We start from the raw sequence: 21782 nt of genomic DNA, 5'->3' as shown, positions 1-21782 counted from the left end.
GCCTATCTAGGAAAACTCCCAGGTTTCGTGCACAGCTTGTATTAAAAATTGATAAATCACCAAGGGTGGCTGTCATACTCAAATTTAGCTGTTTAGCCAAAAACTATGACCTCTGTCTTTGAATCGTTCAATGTTAAAAAGTTACTTGCTAACCAAAGCTTTGCCTTTATTGAGACAATTTATTAAAGATTTAAATGCAAGTCAGCCATAAAGATGGTTAACAGGGATGGAGCCAGGATGGTTCCTTGTAGTGCCCCAGTATTAATCATGATGGTATTGGAGACATTATTCTGCAGACACACATACTGTGGTCTGCATCACAGATAGTCCATTCACCACATGATCAGTGATGAATCCACCTGCATTCTCCGCATCTTCTCACACCGCAAACAAGGCTGGAATGTATTGAAGGCACTTGAGAAATCAAAGAACGTGAACCTCATAGATGTATCAGGAGTGTCCAGGTGTGTATAGGTCCTCTGTAGCATGTAGGATATCATCTATGCTCATGTTGGGCTGATATGAAAACTGTAGAGGATCCATGTTGACATGCGAGTCTTTATGTAAGAAAGGACCTGTCTTTCAAACATCTTCCTAATATGTGAGGTGAGCACTACAGGTCTATAATCATTGAACTCAGAGGGGTATTTCTTGGGAAAAGGGATCAGACAAGATGTTTTCCACAGATTAAACAGGTATGTGAAAATACCACACAGCTGTGTAGAGCAGGTCATCAGCAGTCTAGGCCTAATACCATCAGTCCCCACTGCTTTCCATGGCTTCATTCTGTTCAGTCCCTTCTTAACATGAGATGGATGGAGTATTATAGACTGAGCTACAGATGGAGGAACAAGGGAAGAGAGCGAGGATTCTTGGGAATATATGTCATGAATGTGATGGTTGGGAGATGATGTCATGGATGGAATGATAGGAGGAACGGACACAGCACCAGGCAGCGGACTGTACGGGACAGGCTGGGTTATCGAATATATTAAAGGTCACATGGCATGACATTTTTATTTTATGAGGTTTTTCAACATTAATATGAGTTCCCCTAGCCTAAATGTCGTCCCCAAGTCACTAGAAATTTTGATCAGTGTAAACCAAGTTCATGCTGTCTTTCTCTGCCTTTGAGAAAAGTAGAGCTGAGACGAGCTGATCTTTAATTCTCCTGTTATGACGTCATACCAGGAAAGGTTACCGCCCCTTCCACTGCTTTGCCCGCCCAGAGAATTAGTAGAGATTAGAGAATGGAGGCAGTTTATCAGTGGATGTCAGCACTGCACAGGCTTTACCATACAGATTCAACAGCACCGCCAAAAACAGTGACTAACAGTGTTCATTAATGCCTGATCTGGGATCAGTGAGTTCTGATGTGTAGCTAATCATTCAAGTTCACACAGAATATTTTTCTAAGTCCTTTAAAACTGTTAGTCCCGCCGCTGGCCATCTTGATGCATCAGTGAATCAAGCCAGTGACTAAAACCATCAACTTCACGTCATTTCTGTTTGTAGCATGAAACAAATCTGTTATTTAAATGATTAAACTAGAGAGAGCATTAAAATAACACTCGTTTTATGTTCGGATCGGTCAATCACCCGTTTGAAGGACGCTGCTCATTATGCTCAACAGAAGCTCTTACTGTATTCATGTCGATGTCGTGTTTGTTGTTCGCTGTGGTGAAAGCATTTTGTGAGAGAAATAACGTTGCAAAGTTAACTCGTGTTTATTCAGAGCTCTCAGATACAAACAAAATAAAATTGCGCACTCAAAAAGTCGGTACAATAACACTTCCTCAGCAATCTTTCCCCAGCTCCCTCTCTCTCTCTCTCTCCACTGGCAGCTGCAGCTGCTCCAGCTCTTGCATGACTAAACCACACCCCCTCCGCACGTAATCTCATTTCAAATGCAAAGATGTCAGCCAATCACAACAGTGGGTGTTTTCACTGATGACTCACAGCAGACACGCCTCTTGAAACAGAGCATTCTAAACAGAGGGCTAGTATCAGTATAGAAAAATGGCTTTTATTTCTAAATTATGACATTTTTTGATGTAAAGAACATACTAACAATATAAGTACACCCCAGGAAACATTATAAAACAATAAAACAACCCATTCCATGGGACCATTTAAAGAACCCGTTTGATTGTCAGTCAGGTTCTGGTCACTGTCCAGTTGCAAAAGCCCCTTCTGTTTCATTTTTTTCTTCTTTTTTTTTCATGCCAGCCCAGACCTGCTTTGCTCCGTTCTGCTGCAATTGCTGTTCTACATTTACATTTACATTTACATTTATGCATTTAGCAGACGCTTTTATCCAAAGCGACTTACAACTCAGGAGAACAGGAAGCGATCCGTCAAGAAGAGGCAACGAAACACAAAAAGTGCCCTAAATACTAAGATTTGTACACTGCTTAGAGTAGCAAAGACCAGAAAAGGAAAGAAGAAAGGAGAAATAGAGGGGGAATTTTTTTTTTTTTTTTTTTTTTTTTTTTTTTAATGTAAGATTAAGTGCTCATGGAAGAGATGAGTTTTTACCTGTCTTTTGAACGAAGTGAGTGATTCTGTTGTGCGTATGGACGACGGAAGATCGTTCCACCAACCCGGAACAATGAAAGAAAAAGTTCGAGAGAGGGATTTCATGCCTCTCTGTGATGGTACCACAAGCCTTCGCTCATTAGCTGAGCGAAGGCTTCTGGTGGGTGTGTAGACGCGTAGGAGTGAGTCGAAGTATGCGGGTGCTGCGCTTGTGGAAGATCCATAAGCAAGAGTCAGGGCTTTGAATTTGATCCGGGCAGCGAGTGGTAGCCAATGCAGAGAGATGAATAGAGGTGTGACATGAGCCCTTTTGGGCTCATTGAATACAAGACGTGCTGCAGCGTTCTGGATCATTTGCAACGGTTTGATTGCACAAGATGGAAGTCCAGCCAGAAGCGCGTTGCAATAGTCAAGTCTAGAAATGACCAGGGCTTGGACAAGAAGCTGTGTTGCATGCTCCGTAAGGAACGGTCTGATTTTCCTGATATTGTGCAATGCAAACCTGCATGACCGAGCCGTCTTCGAGATGTGGTCTTTGAAGGACAGCTGGTCATCAAAGATTACTCCAAGATTTCTGACCGACCCCGCAGGAGTAATCAGAGATGAACCTAGCTGGATGGTAAAATCGTGTTGTATGGTGGGGTTAGCAGGGAAAACAAGCAGCTCAGTCTTTGCTAGATTGAGCTGCAGGTGATGTTTTTTCATCCATGCCGAGATGTCCGCCAGACAGTTTGAGATTCGTGCAGCTACTGCGGGATCATCTGGTTGAAATGAGAGGTAGAGCTGTGTGTCATCAGCATAGCAATGATAAGAGAGACCATGTGCCTGAATGATGGGTCCCAGTGATGTAGTGTAAATGGAGAAGAGGAGAGGTCCAAGCACTGAGCCCTGAGGAACCCCCGTGGTCAGTTGATGTGTTTTGGATACCTCTCCTCTCCAGGCAACCTTAAAAGACCTACCTGTGAGATAGGACTCAAACCAGTGGAGAGGAGTCCCTGTGATGCCCAGTGATGAGAGGGTGGACAGAAGAATCTGATGATTCACAGTGTCAAAGGCAGCAGACAGATCAAGGAGGATGAGGACTGATGATTTGGATGCAGCTTTAGCCAGCCGCAGGGCTTCAGTAACTGACAGTAATGCCGTCTCAGTTGAGTGGCCCTTTTTGAAGCCTGACTGGTTTACGTCCAGTTGATTAGTCTGTGAGAGGAAAGATGAGACCTGGTTGAAAACAACTCTTTCAAGTGTTTTCGCAATGAATGGTAGGAGAGAAACAGGTCTGTAGTTCTCTACAAGTGATGTGTCTAATGTGGGTTTTTTAAGCAGTGGGGTTACCCGAGCCTGCTTGAATGTGGTGGGGAAGATGCCGGTGGAGAGAGATGTGTTGATGATGTGTGTGAGTGCTGGTAAGAGTGTAGGGGAGATGGCTTGTAGGAGATGTGAGGGGATGGGATCTAGAGGGCAGGTAGTGGGATGGCTGGAGAGGAGAAGCTTAGATACTTCGTCCTCAGTGAGTGTAGAGAAGGAGGAGAGAAGATGTTTGGCTGTGGAAGTGGCTGATTCAAAAGTGTGTCTGTGTGGAGGTGTGAACTGACTGCTGATGAGTGTGGTTTTGTTTGTGAAAAAATTGGCAAGATCGTCTGCAGAAAGAGAGGTGGTGGGAGGTGGTGGAGGGGGACAGAGGAGAGAGGTGAAAGTTCTGAAAAGTGTGCGTGAGTTTGAGGTGGTGTTGATTTTGTTGTGGAAATATGGATGTTGTGGAAGTTGTGACTGCATCAACTGTTCTAATGTTGTGCCTGTCATCTGTGTATTTGCAGTGGCAGCCGCAATAACCAACAGCAGCATTGTCCCAGAGATGTCACAACAGAATAATATTTTCATGAGTCCCTTTATTGTGTGTTTGTTTATTTGTTGCTCTTCATTAGTCGTTCTTCTTTTCAGTTACTAACATCAGCAGCACCGATACAACAGTCAGACCAGAGACAACCTCAGCTGGTAATGTAGTTTGATGTTTCCTCTGTTCACTCTTGCTCATATAATGTCGATGAATGGTGACCACTTTTAAAACTTATGTAAAAATATCATAAAATAACCATTTACATATGTAACGGAGGCCAGCTAATAGTTGCTGTTTGAGTAAACCTCACTCCTCCGATCTCATGAGACGGTCTAGCAGCTGACACTAGAGGTTGCAGTCCCTTTTTTAATCGTCGTCTTTTTAATATTAATGGCCTTTTTTCAACAGTCACTTCCACAACATCCATCACTCCTACTACTACAGGTGAGCATATTTTAAGGATGGATGGATACTAAAGTGCTTTACTTTTAGATAATAAAGTGCTTTAGAGGATCAGTGGTCTCTCCTAAACCGCCACCAGTGTGCAGGATCCACCTGGATGATGTGACTGCATCAACAGTACAACGTCACCAGTACACTCCCTGCACATTAACTATAGCTGGAGAGTAGAGTGATAGAGCCAATTCAGGGGGATAATTATAAGAAGTCTTTCTAATAATTGACATGAAGAACACAGTAATTCAGCATCTGAGTCTGTTCACATCTGTTTTTTATTGTTTCAGTTTCTTTAGAGTCAGTCCCTCCCACAACATCTACCAGTCCCACTACTGCAGGTGAGCATGATGCTGGACTGGAATGTGGCTTTCAAAAGAAGCTCCTTTAAATTAGTCTTCATGAAGAACACAGATGTTCAGTATCTGAGTCTGATTTAACAGGTTTTCCATTTGTTATTGATTCAGTTCCTTTAGAGCCGGTCACTTCTACAACATCTACCAGTTCTTCTTCTACAGGTGAGGATATATCTAGACTGAATGTAGCATTTAAAAGAAACGCTTTAAAATCACTTTTTGATGATGATGATGATGATTTTTTGGAATATTTAGTGTAATATTGAAACACAACACTCAATAATTAGTGTCTGCATGAAGAGCACAGTAATTCATCATCTGATTTATCATCTGTTATTGTTTAAGATCAGTTCAGTTCATTTATTTATGGAGTCACCGGACTGACCAAAGTGCTGTACAAGCATAAGCTAAATCAGCATCTCACAATCTACAAGAACAGATGTTGGTTTTTTTATACAACATACAGTGCAGACATTAGCACATATTAAAATCTAAAGAAAATCTAAAGTTTTCAGCAGAGATTTAAAAACTGACAAAGAAGGCACTGTTCTAGTTTGTGTTGGCAAGCTGTTCCACAATCTAGGCCTCACCACTGAAAAGGCTCTGTCTCCACGATGTTGAGCCTAGCACAAGGAACCGTGAGTGAATTTAGATTTCTAGATCTTAGGTCGCGGGACGGATTATTGGGATGTAGCAGATCAGACAGGTAACTTGGAGCAAGATGATACAGACATTTGTAAACGACTAAGAGAATTGTATAGTCACTTCTGAATTTGACTGGTAGCCAATGGAGAGCTCGCAGGAGGGGAGTGACATGGTCAAAAAAAAAAAAAAAATTTATTGTTATTTGGTCGCAGCATTTTGGAACAATTGTAGACAAATGAGCCAGGACTTTGAAATGCCACAGTACAATGAATTACAGTTATCCAAGTGAGATATTATAAATGCATGAATTGCTGTCTCCATGGATTTTTTGGGCACAAGATGTTTAATTTTGGTGAGAAGGCAGAGTTGGAAAAAAGAAGTGACAACAGAGGACACCTGTTTCTCTAGAGTGTATCGGCTATCTAGGAAAACTCCCAGATTTTGTGCACAGCTTGTATTAAAAATTGATAAATCACCAAGGGTGGCTGTCATACTCAAATTTAGCTGATTAGCCAAAAACTATGACCTCTGTCTTTGAATCGTTCAATGTTAAAAAGTTGCTTGCTAACCAAAGCTTTGCCTTTATCGAGACAATTTATTAAAGATTTAAATGCAAGAAGTCAGCAATATAGATGGTTAACAGGGATGGAGCCAGGATGGTTCCTTGTAGTGCCCCAGTATTAATCATTATGGTATTGGAGACATTATTCTGCAGACACACATACTGTGGTCTGCATGACAGATAGTCCATTCACCACATGATCAGTGATGAATCCACTTACATTCCCCGCATCTTCTCACACCGCAAACAAGGCTGGAATGTATTGAAGGCACTTGAGAAATCAAAGAACGTGAACCTCATAGATGCATCAGGAGTGTCCAGGTGTGTAAAGGTCCTCTGTGTTTCAAAAGTCTTCCTAATATGTGAGGTGAGCACGACAGGTCTATAATCATTGTACTCAGAGGGGTATTTCTTGGGAACAGGGATCAGACCAGATGTTTTCCACAGATTAAACGGGTAGAGAGCGAGGATTCTTGGGAATATATGTCATGAATGTGATGGTTGGGAGATGATGTCATGGATGGAATGATAGGAGGAACGGACACAGCACTAGGCAGCGGACTGTACGGGACAGGCTGGGTTATCAAAAATATTAAAGAACCCGTTTGATTGTCAGTCAGGTTCTGGTCACTGTCCAGTTGCAAAAGCCCCTTCTGTTTCATTTTTTCTTCTTTTTTTTCATGCCAGCCCAGACCTGCTTCGCTCCGTTCTGCTGCAATTGCTGTTCTAATGTTGCGCCTGTCATCTGTGTATTTGCAGTGGCAGCCGCAATAACCAACAGCAGCATTGTCCCAGAGAAGTCACAACAGAATAATATTTCATGAGTCCCTTTATTGTGTGTTTGTTTATTTGTTGCTCTTCATTAGTCGTTCTTCTTTTCAGTTACTAACATCAGCAGCACCGATACAACAGTCAGACCAGAGACAACCTCAGCTGGTAATGTAGTTTGATGTTTCCTCTGTTCACTCTTGCTCATATAATAGCAGTGAATGGTGACCACTTTTAAAACTTATGTAAAAATATCATAAAATAACCATTTACATATGTAACGGAGGCCAGCTAATAGTTGCTGTTTGAGTAAACCTCACTCCTCCGATCTCATGAGACGGTCTAGCAACTGACACTAGAGGTTGCAGCCCCTTTTTTAATTGTCTTCTTTTTAATATTAATGGCCTTTTTTCAACAGTCACTTCCACAACATCCATCACTCCTACTACTACAGGTGAGCATATTTTAAGGATGGATGGATACTAAAGTGCTTTACTTTTAGATAATAAAGTGCTTTAGAGGATCAGTGGTCTCTCCTAAACCGCCACCAGTGTGCAGGATCCACCTGGATGATGTGACTGCATCAACAGTACAACGTCACCAGTACACTCCCTGCACATTAACTATAGCTGGAGAGTAGAGTAATAGAGCCAATTCAGGGGGATAATTATAAGAAGTCTTTCTAATAATTGACATGAAGAACACAGTAATTCAGCATCTGAGTCTGTTCACATCTGTTTTTTATTGTTTCAGTTTCTTTACAGTCAGTCGCTCCCACAACATCTACCAGTCCCACTACTGCAGGTGAGCATGATGCTGGACTGGAATGTGGCTTTCAAAAGAAGCTCCTTTAAATTAGTCTTCATGAAGAACACAGATGTTCAGTATCTGAGTCTGATTTAACAGGTTTTCCATTTGTTATTGTTTCAGTTCCTTTAGAGCCGGTCACTTCTACAACATCTACCAGTTCTTCTTCTACAGGTGAGGATAAATCTAGACTGAATGTAGCCTAAGAAACCCTTTAATATGACACTTTTTTTTAATGATGTTCTTGGAATATTTAGTGTAATATTGAAACACAACACTCAATAATTAGTGTCTGCATGAAGAGCACAGTAATTCATCATCTGATTTATCATCTGTTATTGTTTAAGATCAGTTCAGTTCATTTATTTATGGAGTCACCGGACTGACCAAAGTGCTGTACAAGCATAAGCTAAATCAGCATCTCACAATCTACAAGAACAGATTAATTTTTTTTTACAAAATACAGGGCAGAGACATTAGCACATATTAAAATCTAAAGAAAATCTAAAGTTTTCAGCAGAGATTTAAAAACTGACAAAGAAGGCACTGTTCTAGTTTGTGTTGGCAAGCTGTTCCACAATCTAGGCCTCACCACTGAAAAGGCTCTGTCTCCTCGATGTTTGAGCCTAGCACAAGGAACCGTGAGTGAATTTAGATTTCTAGATCTTAGGTCGCGGGACGGATTATTGGGATGTAGCAGATCAGACAGGTAACTTGGAGCAAGATGATACAGACATTTGTAAACCACTAAGAGAATTGTATAGTCACTTCTGAATTTGACTGGTAGCCAATGGAGGAGGGGAGTGACATGGTCAAAAAAAATTAAAAAAAATAAAAAAATTTATTGTTATTTGGCCGCAGCATTTTGGACCAATTGTAGACAAATGAACAAGGACTTTGAAATGCCACAGTATATTGAATTACAGTTATCCAAGTGAGATATTACAAATGCATGAATTGCTGTCTCCGTGGATTTTTTTGGGCACAAGATGTTTAATTTTGGTGAGAAGGCAGAGTTGGAAAAAAGAAGTGACAACAGAGGACACCTGTTTCTCTAGAGTTGATCGCCTATCTAGGAAAACTCCCAGGTTTCGTGCACAGCTTGTATTAAAAATTGATAAATCACCAAGGGTGGCTGTCATACTCAAATTTAGCTGTTTAGCCAAAAACTATGACCTCTGTCTTTGAATCGTTCAATGTTAAAAAGTTACTTGCTAACCAAAGCTTTGCCTTTATCGAGACAATTTATTAAAGATTTAAATGCAAGTCAGCCATAAAGATGGTTAACAGGGATGGAGCCAGGATGGTTCCTTGTAGTGCCCCAGTATTAATCATGATGGTATTGGAGACATTATTCTGCAGACACACATACTGTGGTCTGCATCACAGATAGTCCATGCACCACATGATCAGTGATGAATCCACCTGCATTCTCCGCATCTTCTCACACCGCAAACAAGGCTGGAATGTATTAAAGGCACTTGAGAAATCAAAGAACGTGAACCTCATAGATGTATCAGGAGTGTCCAGGTGTGTATAGGTCCTCTGTAGCATGTAGGATATCATCTATGCTCATGTTGGGCTGATATGAAAACTGTAGAGGATCCATGTTGACATGCGAGTCTTTATGTAAGAAAGGACCTGTGTTTCAAACATCTTCCTAATATGTGAGGTGAGCACTACAGGTCTATAATCATTGTACTCAGAGGGGTATTTCTTGGGAACAGGGATCAGACCAGATGTTTTCCACAGATTAAACGGGTATGTGAAAATACCACACAGCTGTGTAGAGCAGGTCATCAGCAGTCTAGGCCTAATACCATCAGTCCCCACTGCTTTCCCTGGCTTCATTCTGTTCAGTCCCTTCTTAACATGAGATGGATGGAGTATTATAGACTGAGCTACAGATGGAGGAACAAGGGAAGAGAGCGAGGATTCTTGGGAATATATGTCATGAATGTGATGGTTGGGAGATGATGTCATGGATGGAATGATAGGAGGAACGGACACAGCACCTGGCAGCGGACTGTACGGGACAGGCTGGGTTATCGAATATATTAAAGGTCCCATGGCATGACATTTTTATTTTATGAGGTTTTTCAACATTAATATGAGTTCCCCTAGCCTAAATGTCGTCCCCAAGTCACTAGAAATTTTGATCAGTGTAAACCAAGTTCAGGCTGTCTTTCTCTGCCTTTGAGAAAAGTAGAGCTGAGACGAGCTGATCTTTAATTCTCCTGTTATGACGTCATACCAGGAAAGGTTACCGCCCCTTCCTCTGCTTTGCCCGCCCAGAGAATTAGTAGAGATTAGAGAATGGAGGCAGTTTATCAGTGGATGTCAGCACTGCACAGGCTTTACCATACAGATTCAACAGCACCGCCAAAAACAGTGACTAACAGTGTTCATTAATGCCTGATCTGGGATCAGTGAGTTCTGATGTGTAGCTAATCATTCAAGTTCACACAGAATATTTTTCTAAGTCCTTTAAAACTGTTAGTCCCGCCGCTGGCCATCTTAATGCATCAGTGAATCAAGCCAGTGACTAAAACTATCAACTTCACGTCATTTCTGTTTGTAGCATGAAACAAATCTGTTATTTAGATGATTAAACTAGAGAGAGCATTAAAAGAACACTCGTTTTATGTTCGGATCGGTCAATCCCCCGTTTGAATGACGCTGCTCATTATGCTCAACAGAAGCTCTTACTGTATTCATGTCGATGTCGTGTTTGTTGTTCGCTGTGGTGAAAGCATTTTGTGAGAGAAATAACGTTGCAAAGTTAACTCGTGTTTATTCAGAGCTCTCAGATACAAACAAAATAAAATTGCGCACTCAAAAAGTCGGTACAATAACACTTCCTCAGCAATCTTTCCCCAGCTCCCTCTCTCTCTCTCTCTCCACTGGCAGCTGCAGCTGCTCCAGCTCCTGCATGACTAAACCACACCCCCTCCGCACGTAATCTCATTTCAAATGCAAAGATGTCAGCCAATCACAACAGTGGGTGTTTTCACTGATGACTCACAGCAGACACGCCTCTTGAAACAGAGCATTCTAAACAGAGGGCTAGTATCAGTATAGAAAAATGGCTTTTATTTCTAAATTATGACATTTTTTGATGTAAAGAACATACTAACAATATAAGTACACCCCAGGAAACATTATAAAACAATAAAACAACCCATTCCATGGGACCATTTAAAGAACCCGTTTGATTGTCAGTCAGGTTCTGGTCACTGTCCAGTTGCAAAAGCCCCTTCTGTTTCATTTTTTCTTCTTTTTTTTCATGCCAGCCCAGACCTGCTTTGCTCCGTTCTGCTGCAATTGCTGTTCTAATGTTGTGCCTGTCATCTGTGTATTTGCAGTGGCAGCCGCAATAACCAACAGCAGCATTGTCCCAGGGATGTCACAACAGAATAATATTTCATGAGTCCCTTTATTGTGTGTTTGTTTATTTGTTGCTCTTCATTAGTCGTTCTTCTTTTCAGTTACTAACATCAGCAGCACCGATACAACAGTCAGACCAGAGACAACCTCAGCTGGTAATGTAGTTTGATGTTTCCTCTGTTCACTCTTGTTCATATAATATCAATGAATGGTGACCACTTTTAAAACTTATGTAAAAATATCATAAAATAACCATTTACATATGTAACGGAGGCCAGCTAATAGTTGCTGTTTGAGTAAACCTCACTCCTCCGATCTCATGAGACGGTCTAGCAGCTGACACTAGAGGTTGCAGCCCCTTTTTTAATTGTCTTCTTTTTAATATTAATGGCCTTTTTTCAACAGTCACTTCCACAACATCCATCACTCCTACTACTACAGGTGAGCATATTTTAAGGATGGATGGATACTAAAGTGCTTTACTTTTAGATAATAAAGTGCTTTAGAGGATCAGTGGTCTCTCCTAAACCGCCACCAGTGTGCAGGATCCACCTGGATGATGTGACTGCATCAACAGTACAACGTCACCAGTACACTCCCTGCACATTAACTATAGCTGGAGAGTAGAGTGATAGAGCCAATTCAACGGGATGATTATGAGAAGTCTTTCTAATAATTGACTTGAATAACACAGTAATTCAGCATCTGAGTCTGTTCACATCTGTTTTTTATTGTTTCAGTTTCTTTAGAGTCAGTCGCTCCCACAACATCTACCAGTCCCACTACTGCAGGTGAGCATGATGCTGGACTGGAATGTGGCTTTCAAAAGAAGCTCCTTTAAATTAGTCTTCATGAAGAACACAGATGTTCAGTATCTGAGTCTGATTTAACAGGTTTTCCATTTGTTATTGATTCAGTTCCTTTAGAGCCGGTCACTTCTACAACATCTACCAGTTCTTCTTCTACAGGTGAGGATATATCTAGACTGAATGTAGCATTTAAAAGAAACGCTTTAAAATCACTTTTTGATGATGATGATTTTTTGGAATATTTAGTGTAATATTGAAACACAACACTCAATAATTAGTGTCTGCATGAAGAGCACAGTAATTCATCATCTGATTTATCATCTGTTATTGTTTAAGATCAGTTCAGTTCATTTATTTATGGAGTCACCGGACTGACCAAAGTGCTGTACAAGCATAAGCTAAATCAGCATCTCACAATCTACAAGAACAGATGTTGGTTTTTTTATACAACATACAGGGCAGACATTAGCACATATTAAAATCTAAAGAAAATCTAAAGTTTTCAGCAGAGATTTAAAAACTGACAAAGAAGGCACTGTTCTAGTTTGTGTTGGCAAGCTGTTCCACAATCTAGGCCTCACCACTGAAAAGGCTCTGTCTCCTCGATGTTTGAGCCTAGCACAAGGAACCATGAGTGAATTTAGATTTCTAGATCTTAGGTCGTGGGACGGATTATTGGGATGTAGCAGATCAGACAGGTAACTTGGAGCAAGATGATACAGACATTTGTAAATGACTAAGAGAATTGTATAGTCACTTCTGAATTTGACTGGTAGCCAATGGAGAGCTCGCAGGAGGGGAGTGACATGGTCAAAAAAAAAATAAAAAAATTTATTGTTATTTGGCCGCAGCATTTTGGACCAATTGTAGACAAATGAACCAGGACTTTGAAATGCCACAGTACAATGAATTACAGTTATCCAAGTGAGATATTATAAATGCATGAATTGCTGTCTCCATGGATTTTTTGGGCACAAGATGTTTAATTTTGGTGAGAAGGCAGAGTTGGAAAAAAGAAGTGACAACAGAGGACACCTGTTTCTCTAGAGTGTATCGGCTATCTAGGAAAACTCCCAGATTTTGTGCACAGCTTGTATTAAAAATTGATAAATCACCAAGGGTGGCTGTCATACTCAAATTTAGCTGATTAGCCAAAAACTATGACCTCTGTCTTTGAATCGTTCAATGTTAAAAAGTTGCTTGCTAACCAAAGCTTTGCCTTTATCGAGACAATTTATTAAAGATTTAAATGCAAGAAGTCAGCAATATAGATGGTTAACAGGGATGGAGCCAGGATGGTTCCTTGTAGTGCCCCAGTATTAATCATTATGGTATTGGAGACATTATTCTGCAGACACACATACTGTGGTCTGCATGACAGATAGTCCATTCACCACATGATCAGTGATGAATCCACTTACATTCCCCGCATCTTCTCACACCGCAAACAAGGCTGGAATGTATTGAAGGCACTTGAGAAATCAAAGAACGTGAACCTCATAGATGCATCAGGAGTGTCCAGGTGTGTAAAGGTCCTCTGTGTTTCAAAAGTCTTCCTAATATGTGAGGTGAGCACTACAGGTCTATAATCATTGTACTCAGAGGGGTATTTCTTGGGAACAGGGATCAGACCAGATGTTTTCCACAGATTAAACGGGTAGAGAGCGAGGATTCTTGGGAATATATGTCATGAATGTGATGGTTGGGAGATGATGTCATGGATGGAATGATAGGAGGAACGGACACAGCACCAGCATCGGACTGTACGGGACAGGCTGGGTTATCAAAAATATTAAAGAACCCGTTTGATTGTCAGTCAGGTTCTGGTCACTGTCCAGTTGCAAAAGCCCCTTCGGTTTCATTTTTTTTTTCTTCTTTTTTTTCATGCCAGCCCAGACCTGCTTCTCTCCGTTCTGCTGCAATTGCTGTTCTAATGTTGCGCCTGTCATCTGTGTATTTGCAGTGGCAGCCGCAATAACCAACAGCAGCATTGTCCCAGAGATGTCACAACAGAATAATATTTCATGAGTCCCTTTATTGTGTGTTTGTTTATTTGTTGCTCTTCATTAGTCGTTCTTCTTTTCAGTTACTAACATCAGCAGCACCGATACAACAGTCAGACCAGAGACAACCTCAGCTGGTAATGTAGTTTGATGTTTCCTCTGTTCACTCTTGCTCATATAATGTCGATGAATGGTGACCACTTTTAAAACTTATGTAAAAATATCATAAAATAACCATTTACATATGTAACGGAGGCCAGCTAATAGTTGCTGTTTGAGTAAACCTCACTCCTCCGATCTCATGAGACGGTCTAGCAGCTGACACTAGAGGTTGCAGCCCCTTTTTTAATTGTCTTCTTTTTAATATTAATGGCCTTTTTTCAACAGTCACTTCCACAACATCCATCACTCCTACTACTACAGGTGAGCATATTTTAAGGATGGATGGATACTAAAGTGCTTTACTTTTAGATAATAAAGTGCTTTAGAGGATCAGTGGTCTCTCCTAAACCGCCACCAGTGTGCAGGATCCACCTGGATGATGTGACTGCATCAACAGTACAACGTCACCAGTACACTCCCTGCACATTAACTATAGCTGGAGAGTAGAGTGATAGAGCCAATTCAAAGGGATGATTATAAGAAGTCTTTCTAATAATTGACATGAAGAACACAGTAATTCAGCATCTGAGTCTGTTCACATCTGTTTTTTATTGTTTCAGTTTCTTTAGAGTCAGTCGCTCCCACAACATCTACCAGTCCCACTACTGCAGGTGAGCATGATGCTGGACTGGAATGTGGCTTTCAAAAGAACCTCCTTTAAATTAGTCTTCATGAAGAACACAGATGTTCAGTATCTGAGTCTGATTTAACAGGTTTTCCATTTGTTATTGTTTCAGTTCCTTTAGAGCCGGTCACTTCTACAACATCTACCAGTTCTTCTTCTACAGGTGAGGATATATCTAGACTGAATGTAGCCTAAGAAACCCTTTAATATGACACTTTTTTTAATGATGTCCTTGGAATATTTAGTGTAATATTGAAACACAACACTCAATAATTAGTGTCTGCATGAAGAGCACAGTAATGCATCATCTGATTTATCATCTGTTATTGTTTAAGATCAGTTCAGTTCATTTATTTATGGAGTCACCGGACTGACCAAAGTGCTGTACAAGCATAAGCTAAATCAGCATCTCACAATCTACAAGAACAGATTTTTTTTTTTACAACATAAAGGGCAGACATTAGCACATATTAAAATCTAAAGAAAATCTAGAGTTTTCAGCAGAGATTTATAAACTGACAAAGAAGGCACTGTTCTAGTTTGTGTTGGCAAGCTGTTCCACAATCTAGGCCTCACCACTGAAAAGGCTCTGTCTCCTCGATGTTTGAGCCTAGCACAAGGAACCGTGAGTAAACTTAGATTTCTAGATCTTAGGTCGCGGGACGGATTATTGGGATGTAGCAGATCAGACAGGTAACTTGGAGCAAGATGATACAGACATTTGTAAATGACTAAGAGAACTGTATAGTCACTTTTGAATTTGACTGGTAGCCAATAGAGAGCTCGCAGGAGGGTCGTGACATCGTCTACAATTTTTTTTTTAATTATTATTATTATTTGGCCGCAGCATTTTGGACCAATTGTAGACAAATGAACCAGGACTTTGAAATGCCACAGTATATTGAATTACAGTTATCCAAGTGAGATATTATAAATGCATGAATTGCTGTCTCCGTGGATTTTTTGGGCACGAGATGTTTTATTTTGTGAGAAGGCAGAGTTGGAAAAAAGAAGTGAAAACAGAGGACACCTGTTTCTCTAGAGTTGATCGCCTATCTAGGAAAACTCCCAGGTTTCGTGCACAGCTTGTATTAAAAATAGATAAATCACCAAGGGTGGCTGTCATACTCAAATTTAGCTGATTAGCCAAAAACTATGACCTCTGTCTTTGAATCGTTCAATGTTAAAAAGTTGCTTGCTTACCAAAGTTTTGCCTTATCGAGACAATTGTTTAAAGATTTAAATGCAAGAAGTCAGCAATATAGATGGTTAACAGGGATGGAGCCAGGATGGTTCCTTGTAGTGCCCCAGTATTAATCATGATGGTATTGGAGACATTATTCTGCAGACACACATAATGTGGTCTGCATGACAGATAGTCCATTCACCACATGATCAGTGATGAATCCACCTGCATTCTCCGCATCTTCTCACACCGCAAACAAGGCTGGAATGTATTGAAGGCACTTGAGAAATCAAAGAACGTGAACCTCATAGATGTATCAGGAGTGTCCAGGTGTGTATAGGTCCTCTGTAGCATGTAGGATATCATCTATGCTCATGTAGGGCTGATATGAAAACTGTAGAGGATCCATGTTGACATGCGAGTCTTTATGTAAGAAAGGACCTGTCTTTCAAACATCTTCCTAATATGTGAGGTGAGCACTACAGGTCTATAATCATTGTACTCAGAGGGGTATTTCTTGGGAACAGGGATCAGACAAGATGTTTTCCACAGATTAAACGGGTATGTGAAAATACCACACAGCTGTGTAGAGCAGGTCATCAGCAGTCTAGGCCTAATACCATCAGTCCCCACTGCTTTCCATGGCTTCATTCTGTTCAGTCCCTTCTTAACATGAGATGGATGGAGTATTATAGACTGAGCTACAGATGGAGGAACAAGGGAACAGAGCGAAGATTCTTTGGAATTGATGTCATGAATGTGATGGTTGGGAGATGATGTCATGGATGGAATGATAGGAGGAACGGACACAGCACCAGGCAGCGGACTGTACGGGACAGGCTGGGTTATCAAATATATTAAAGAACCCGTTTGATTGTCAGTCAGGTTCTGGTCACTGTCCAGTTGCAAAAGCCCCTTCGGTTTCATTTTTTCTTCTTTTTTTTCATGCCAGCCCAGAGCTGCTTCGCTCCGTTCTGCTGCAATTGCTGTTCTAATGTTGTGCCTGTCATCTGTGTATTTGCAGTGGCAGCCGCAATAACCAACAGCAGCATTGTCCCAGAGATTTCACAACAGAATAATATTTCATGAGTCCCTTTATTGTGTGTTTGTTTATTTGTTGCTCTTCATTAGTCGTTCTTCTTTTCAGTTACTAACATCAGCAGCACCGATACAACAGTCAGACCAGAGACAACCTCAGCTGGTAATGTAGTTTGATGTTTCCTCTGTTCACTCTTGCTCATATAATGTCGATGAATGGTGACCACTTTTAAAACTTATGTAAAAATATCATAAAATAACCATTTACATATGTAACGGAGGCCAGCTAATAGATGCTGTTTGAATAAACCTCACTCCTCCAATCTCATGAGACGGTCTAGCAGCTGACACTAGAGGTTGCAGCCCCTTTTTTAATTGTATTCTTTTTAATATTAATGGCCTTTTTTCAACAGTCACTTCCACAACATCCATCACTCCTACTACTACAGGTGAGCATATTTTAAGGATGGATGGATACTAAAGTGCTTTACTTTTAGATAATGAAGTTCTTTGAAGGATCAGTGGTCTCTCCTAAACCGCCACCAGTTTGCAGGATCCACCTGGATGATGTGACTGCATCAACAGTACAACGTCACCAGTACACTCCCTGCACATTAACTATAGCTGGAGAGTAGCGTGATAGAGCCAATTCAAAGGGGATTATTATAAGAAGTCTTTCTAATAATTGACTTGAAGAACACAGTAATTCTAGCCTGACAAGCCAGACCCACATCAAGATGTTTGGTCTGGAAACTCACCATAGACAGGGCTCAGTCCGAGGGGCGGGATAAACGGTTGTCTTTCAAACTCCCTCTGCACGTGATAGGATAGCGCTACACCAACCGGAGCAACGACGGTGAAGGGGAGCTCGCTGACTGATTAAACATTCTCCGTATCCGGTCGGCTAAACTCCGAACACATCTTCCCTTTTTAAGAATGACTTCAGTGCCGCTCTTTGTTCTTTTCTCAGAGGAAAGCTTAACTCCATGTCTTCCGGAGGCGCGGGCAGAGCTGATTCGAAAGACCGCCGCCGTTCGCCAGTTTCTGTGTTTACTAGAAGACTGTGTTACTAGAAGCACGCAAACGCAACTCGGCCGTCGTCATTATGGCCCCGCCCGCCGACTCTATAGCCTACCTACACGATGCGATTGGGCCGTCCAGATTCTGAGGAATACAGCTCAAATAAGAATTGAGAGTTGCTAGACCACACTTGCGGGCAAATTAAGTTTGCTGCCGCTAGGGTGCGTCTAGGTTTCTAGGCTACAGTAATTCAGCATCTGAGTCTGTTCACATCTGTTTTTTATTGTTTCAGTTTCTTTACAGTCAGTCGCTCCCACAACATCTACCAGTCCCACTACTGCAGGTGAGCATGATGCTGGACTGGAATGTGGCTTTCAAAATAACCTCCTTTAAATTAGTCTTCATGAAGAACACAGATGTTTAGTATCTGAGTCTGATTTAACAGGTTTTCCATTTGTCATTGTTTCAGTTCCTTTAGAGCCGGTCACTTCTACAACATCTACCAGTTCTCCTTCTACAGGTGAGGATATATCTAGACTGAATGTAGCCTAAGAAACCCTTTAATATGACACTTTTTTTTAATGATGTTCTTGGAATATTTAGTGTAATATTGAAACACAACACTCAATAATTAGTGTCTGCATGAAGAGCACAGTAATTCATCATCTGATTTATCATCTGTTATTGTTTAAGATCAGTTCAGTTCATTTATTTATGGAGTCACCGGACTGACCAAAGTGCTGTACAAGCATAAGCTAAATCAGCATCTCACAATCTACAAGAACAGATTTTTTTTTACAACATAAAGGGCAGACATTAGCACATATTAAAATCTAAAGAAAATCTAGAGTTTTCAGCAGAGATTTAAAAACTGACAAAGAAAGCACTGTTCTAGTTTGTGTTGGCAAGCTGTTCCACAATCTAGGCCTCACCACTGAAAAGGCTCTGTCTCCTCGATGTTTGAGCCTAGCACAAGGAACCGTGAGTAAACTTAGATTTCTAGATCTTAGGTCGCGGGACGGATTATTGGGATGTAGCAGATCAGACAGGTAACTTGGAGCAAGATGATACAGACATTTGTAAACGACTAAGAGAACTGTATAGTCACTTCTGAATTTGACTGGTAGCCAATAGAGAGCTCGCAGGAGGGTCGTGACATGGTCTACATTTTTTTTTTTTTTTATTATTATTATTATTATTTGGCCGCAGCATTTTGGACCAATTGTAGACAAATGAACCAGGACTTTGAAATGCCACAGTACAATGAATTACAGTTATCCAAGTGAGATATTACAAATGCATGAATTGCTGTCTCCGTGGATTTTTTGGGCACAAGATATTTAATTTTGGTGTGAAGGCAGAGTTGGAAAAAAGAAGTGACAACAGAGGACACCTGTTTCTCTAGAGTTGATCGCCTATCTAGGAAAACTCCCAGGTTTCGTGCACAGCTTGTATTAAAAATCGATAAATCACCAAAGGGGGGCTTTCATACTCAAATTTAGCTGATTAGCCAAAAACTATGACCTCTGTCTTTGAATCGTTCAATGTTAAAAAGTTGCTTGCTAACCAAAGCTTTGCCTTTATCGAGACAATTTATTAAAGATTTAAATGCAAGAAGTCAGCCATATAGATGGTTAACAGGGATGGAGCCAGGATGGTTCCTTGTAGTGCCCCAGTATTAATCATGATGGTATTGGAGACATCATTCTGCAGACACGCATACTGTGGTCTGCATCACAGATAGTCCATGCACCACATGATCAGTGATGAATCCACTTACATTCTCCGCATCTTCTCACACCGCAAACAAGGCTGGAATGTATTGAAGGCACTTGAGACATCAAAGAACGTGAACCTCATAGATGCATCAGGAGTGTCCAGGTGTGTAAAGGTCCTCTGTAGCATGTAGGGTACCATCTATGCTCATGTAGGGCTGATATGCAAACTGTAGAGGATCCATGTTGACATGCGAGTCTTTATGTAAGAAAGGACCTGTCTTTCAAACATCTTCCTAATATGTGAGGTGAGCACTACAGGTCTATAATCATTGTACTCAGAGGGGTATTTCTTGGGAACAGGGATCAGACAAGATGTTTTCCACAGATTAAACGGGTATGTGAAAATACCACACAGCTGTGTAGAGCAGGTCATCAGCAGTCTAGGCCTAATACCATCAGTCCCCACTGCTTTCCATGGCTTCATTCTGTTCAGTCCCTTCTTAACATGAGATGGATGGAGTATTATAGACTGAGCTACAGATGGAGGAACAAGGGAACAGAGCGAGGATTCTTGGGAATATATGTCATGAATGTGATGGTTGGGAGATGATGTCATGGATGGAATGATAGGAGGAACGGACACAGCACCAGGCAGCGGACTGTACGGGACAGGCTGGGTTATCAAAAATATTAAAGAACCCATTTGATTGTCAGTCAGGTTCTGGTCACTGTCCAGTTGCAAAAGCCCCTTCTGTTTCATTTTTTTTCTTCTTTTTTTTCATGCCAGCCCAGACCAGACCTGCTTTGCTCCGTTCTGCTGCAATTGCTGTTCTAATGTTGCGCCTGTCATCTGAGTATTTGCAGTGGCAGCCGCAATAACCAACAGCAGCATTGTCCCAGAGATGTCACAACAGAATAATATTTTCATGAGTCCCTTTATTGTGTGTTTGTTTATTTGTTGTTTTCATTAGTCGTTCTTCTTTTCAGTTACTAACATCAGCAGCACCGATACAACAGTCAGACCAGAGACAACCTCAGCTGGTAATGTAGTTTTATGTTTCCTCTGTTCACTCTTGCTCATATAATGTCAATGAATGGTGACCACTTTTAAAACTTATGTAAAAATATCATAACATAACCATTTACATATGTAACGGAGGCCAGCTAATAGTTGCTGTTTGAGTAAACCTCACTCCTCCGATCTCATGAGACGGTCTAGCAGCTGACACTAGAGGTTGCAGCCCCTTTTTTTAATTGTCTTCTTTTTAATATTAATGGCCTTTTTTCAACAGTCACTTCCACAACATCCATCACTCCTACTACTACAGGTGAGCATATTTTAAGGATGGATGGATACTAAAGTGCATTACTTTTAGATAATAAAGTGCTTTAGAGGATCAGTGGTCTCTCCTAAACCGCCACCAGTGTGCAGGATCCACCTGGATGATGTGACTGCATCAACAGTTCAACGTCACCAGTACACTCCCTGCACATTAACTATAGCTGGAGAGTAGAGTGATAGAGCCAATTCAAAGGGATGATTATGAGAAGTCTTTCTAATAATTGACTTGAAGAACACAGTAATTCAGCATCTGAGTCTGTTCACATCTGTTTTTTATAGTTTCAGTTTCTTTAGAGTCAGTCGCTCCCACAACATCTACCAGTCCCACTACTGCAGGTGAGCATGATGCTGGACTGGAATGTGGCTTTCAAAAGAAGCTCCTTTAAATTAGTCTTCATGAAGAACACAGATGTTCAGTATCTGAGTCTGATTTAACAGGTTTTCCATTTGTTATTGTTTCAGTTCCTTTAGAGCCGGTCACTTCTACAACATCTACCAGTTCTTCTTCTACAGGTGAGGATATATCTAG

General features: G+C 41.0%; 1 protein-coding gene across 1 annotated transcript in view; it reads left to right on the top strand.

The window, feature by feature from the left end:
* LOC137073748 (adhesion G protein-coupled receptor L3-like) overlaps window positions 1–21782 on the top strand; it is a 47543-nt gene that overhangs the window by 14669 nt on the left and 11092 nt on the right. The window contains exons 13-27 of the mRNA XM_067442457.1: window positions 5116–5166; window positions 5293–5343; window positions 7910–7960; window positions 8087–8137; window positions 12091–12141; window positions 12268–12318; window positions 14885–14935; window positions 15062–15112; window positions 18486–18536; window positions 18663–18713; window positions 20251–20305; window positions 20883–20952; window positions 21204–21239; window positions 21533–21589; window positions 21716–21766. Coding sequence (XP_067298558.1) covers window positions 5116–5166; window positions 5293–5343; window positions 7910–7960; window positions 8087–8137; window positions 12091–12141; window positions 12268–12318; window positions 14885–14935; window positions 15062–15112; window positions 18486–18536; window positions 18663–18713; window positions 20251–20305; window positions 20883–20952; window positions 21204–21239; window positions 21533–21589; window positions 21716–21766 — 779 coding nt within the window. The remainder of the gene's footprint in view (window positions 1–5115; window positions 5167–5292; window positions 5344–7909; window positions 7961–8086; window positions 8138–12090; window positions 12142–12267; window positions 12319–14884; window positions 14936–15061; window positions 15113–18485; window positions 18537–18662; window positions 18714–20250; window positions 20306–20882; window positions 20953–21203; window positions 21240–21532; window positions 21590–21715; window positions 21767–21782) is intronic.

This window comes from Pseudorasbora parva, chromosome 4 (assembly GCF_024679245.1).
Source record: "Pseudorasbora parva isolate DD20220531a chromosome 4, ASM2467924v1, whole genome shotgun sequence".
Taxonomy (NCBI): Eukaryota; Metazoa; Chordata; class Actinopteri; order Cypriniformes; family Gobionidae; genus Pseudorasbora; species Pseudorasbora parva.
The sequence above is the reverse complement of the archived record's forward strand: the minus strand, read 5'-3'. Positions and strand labels throughout refer to the sequence as shown.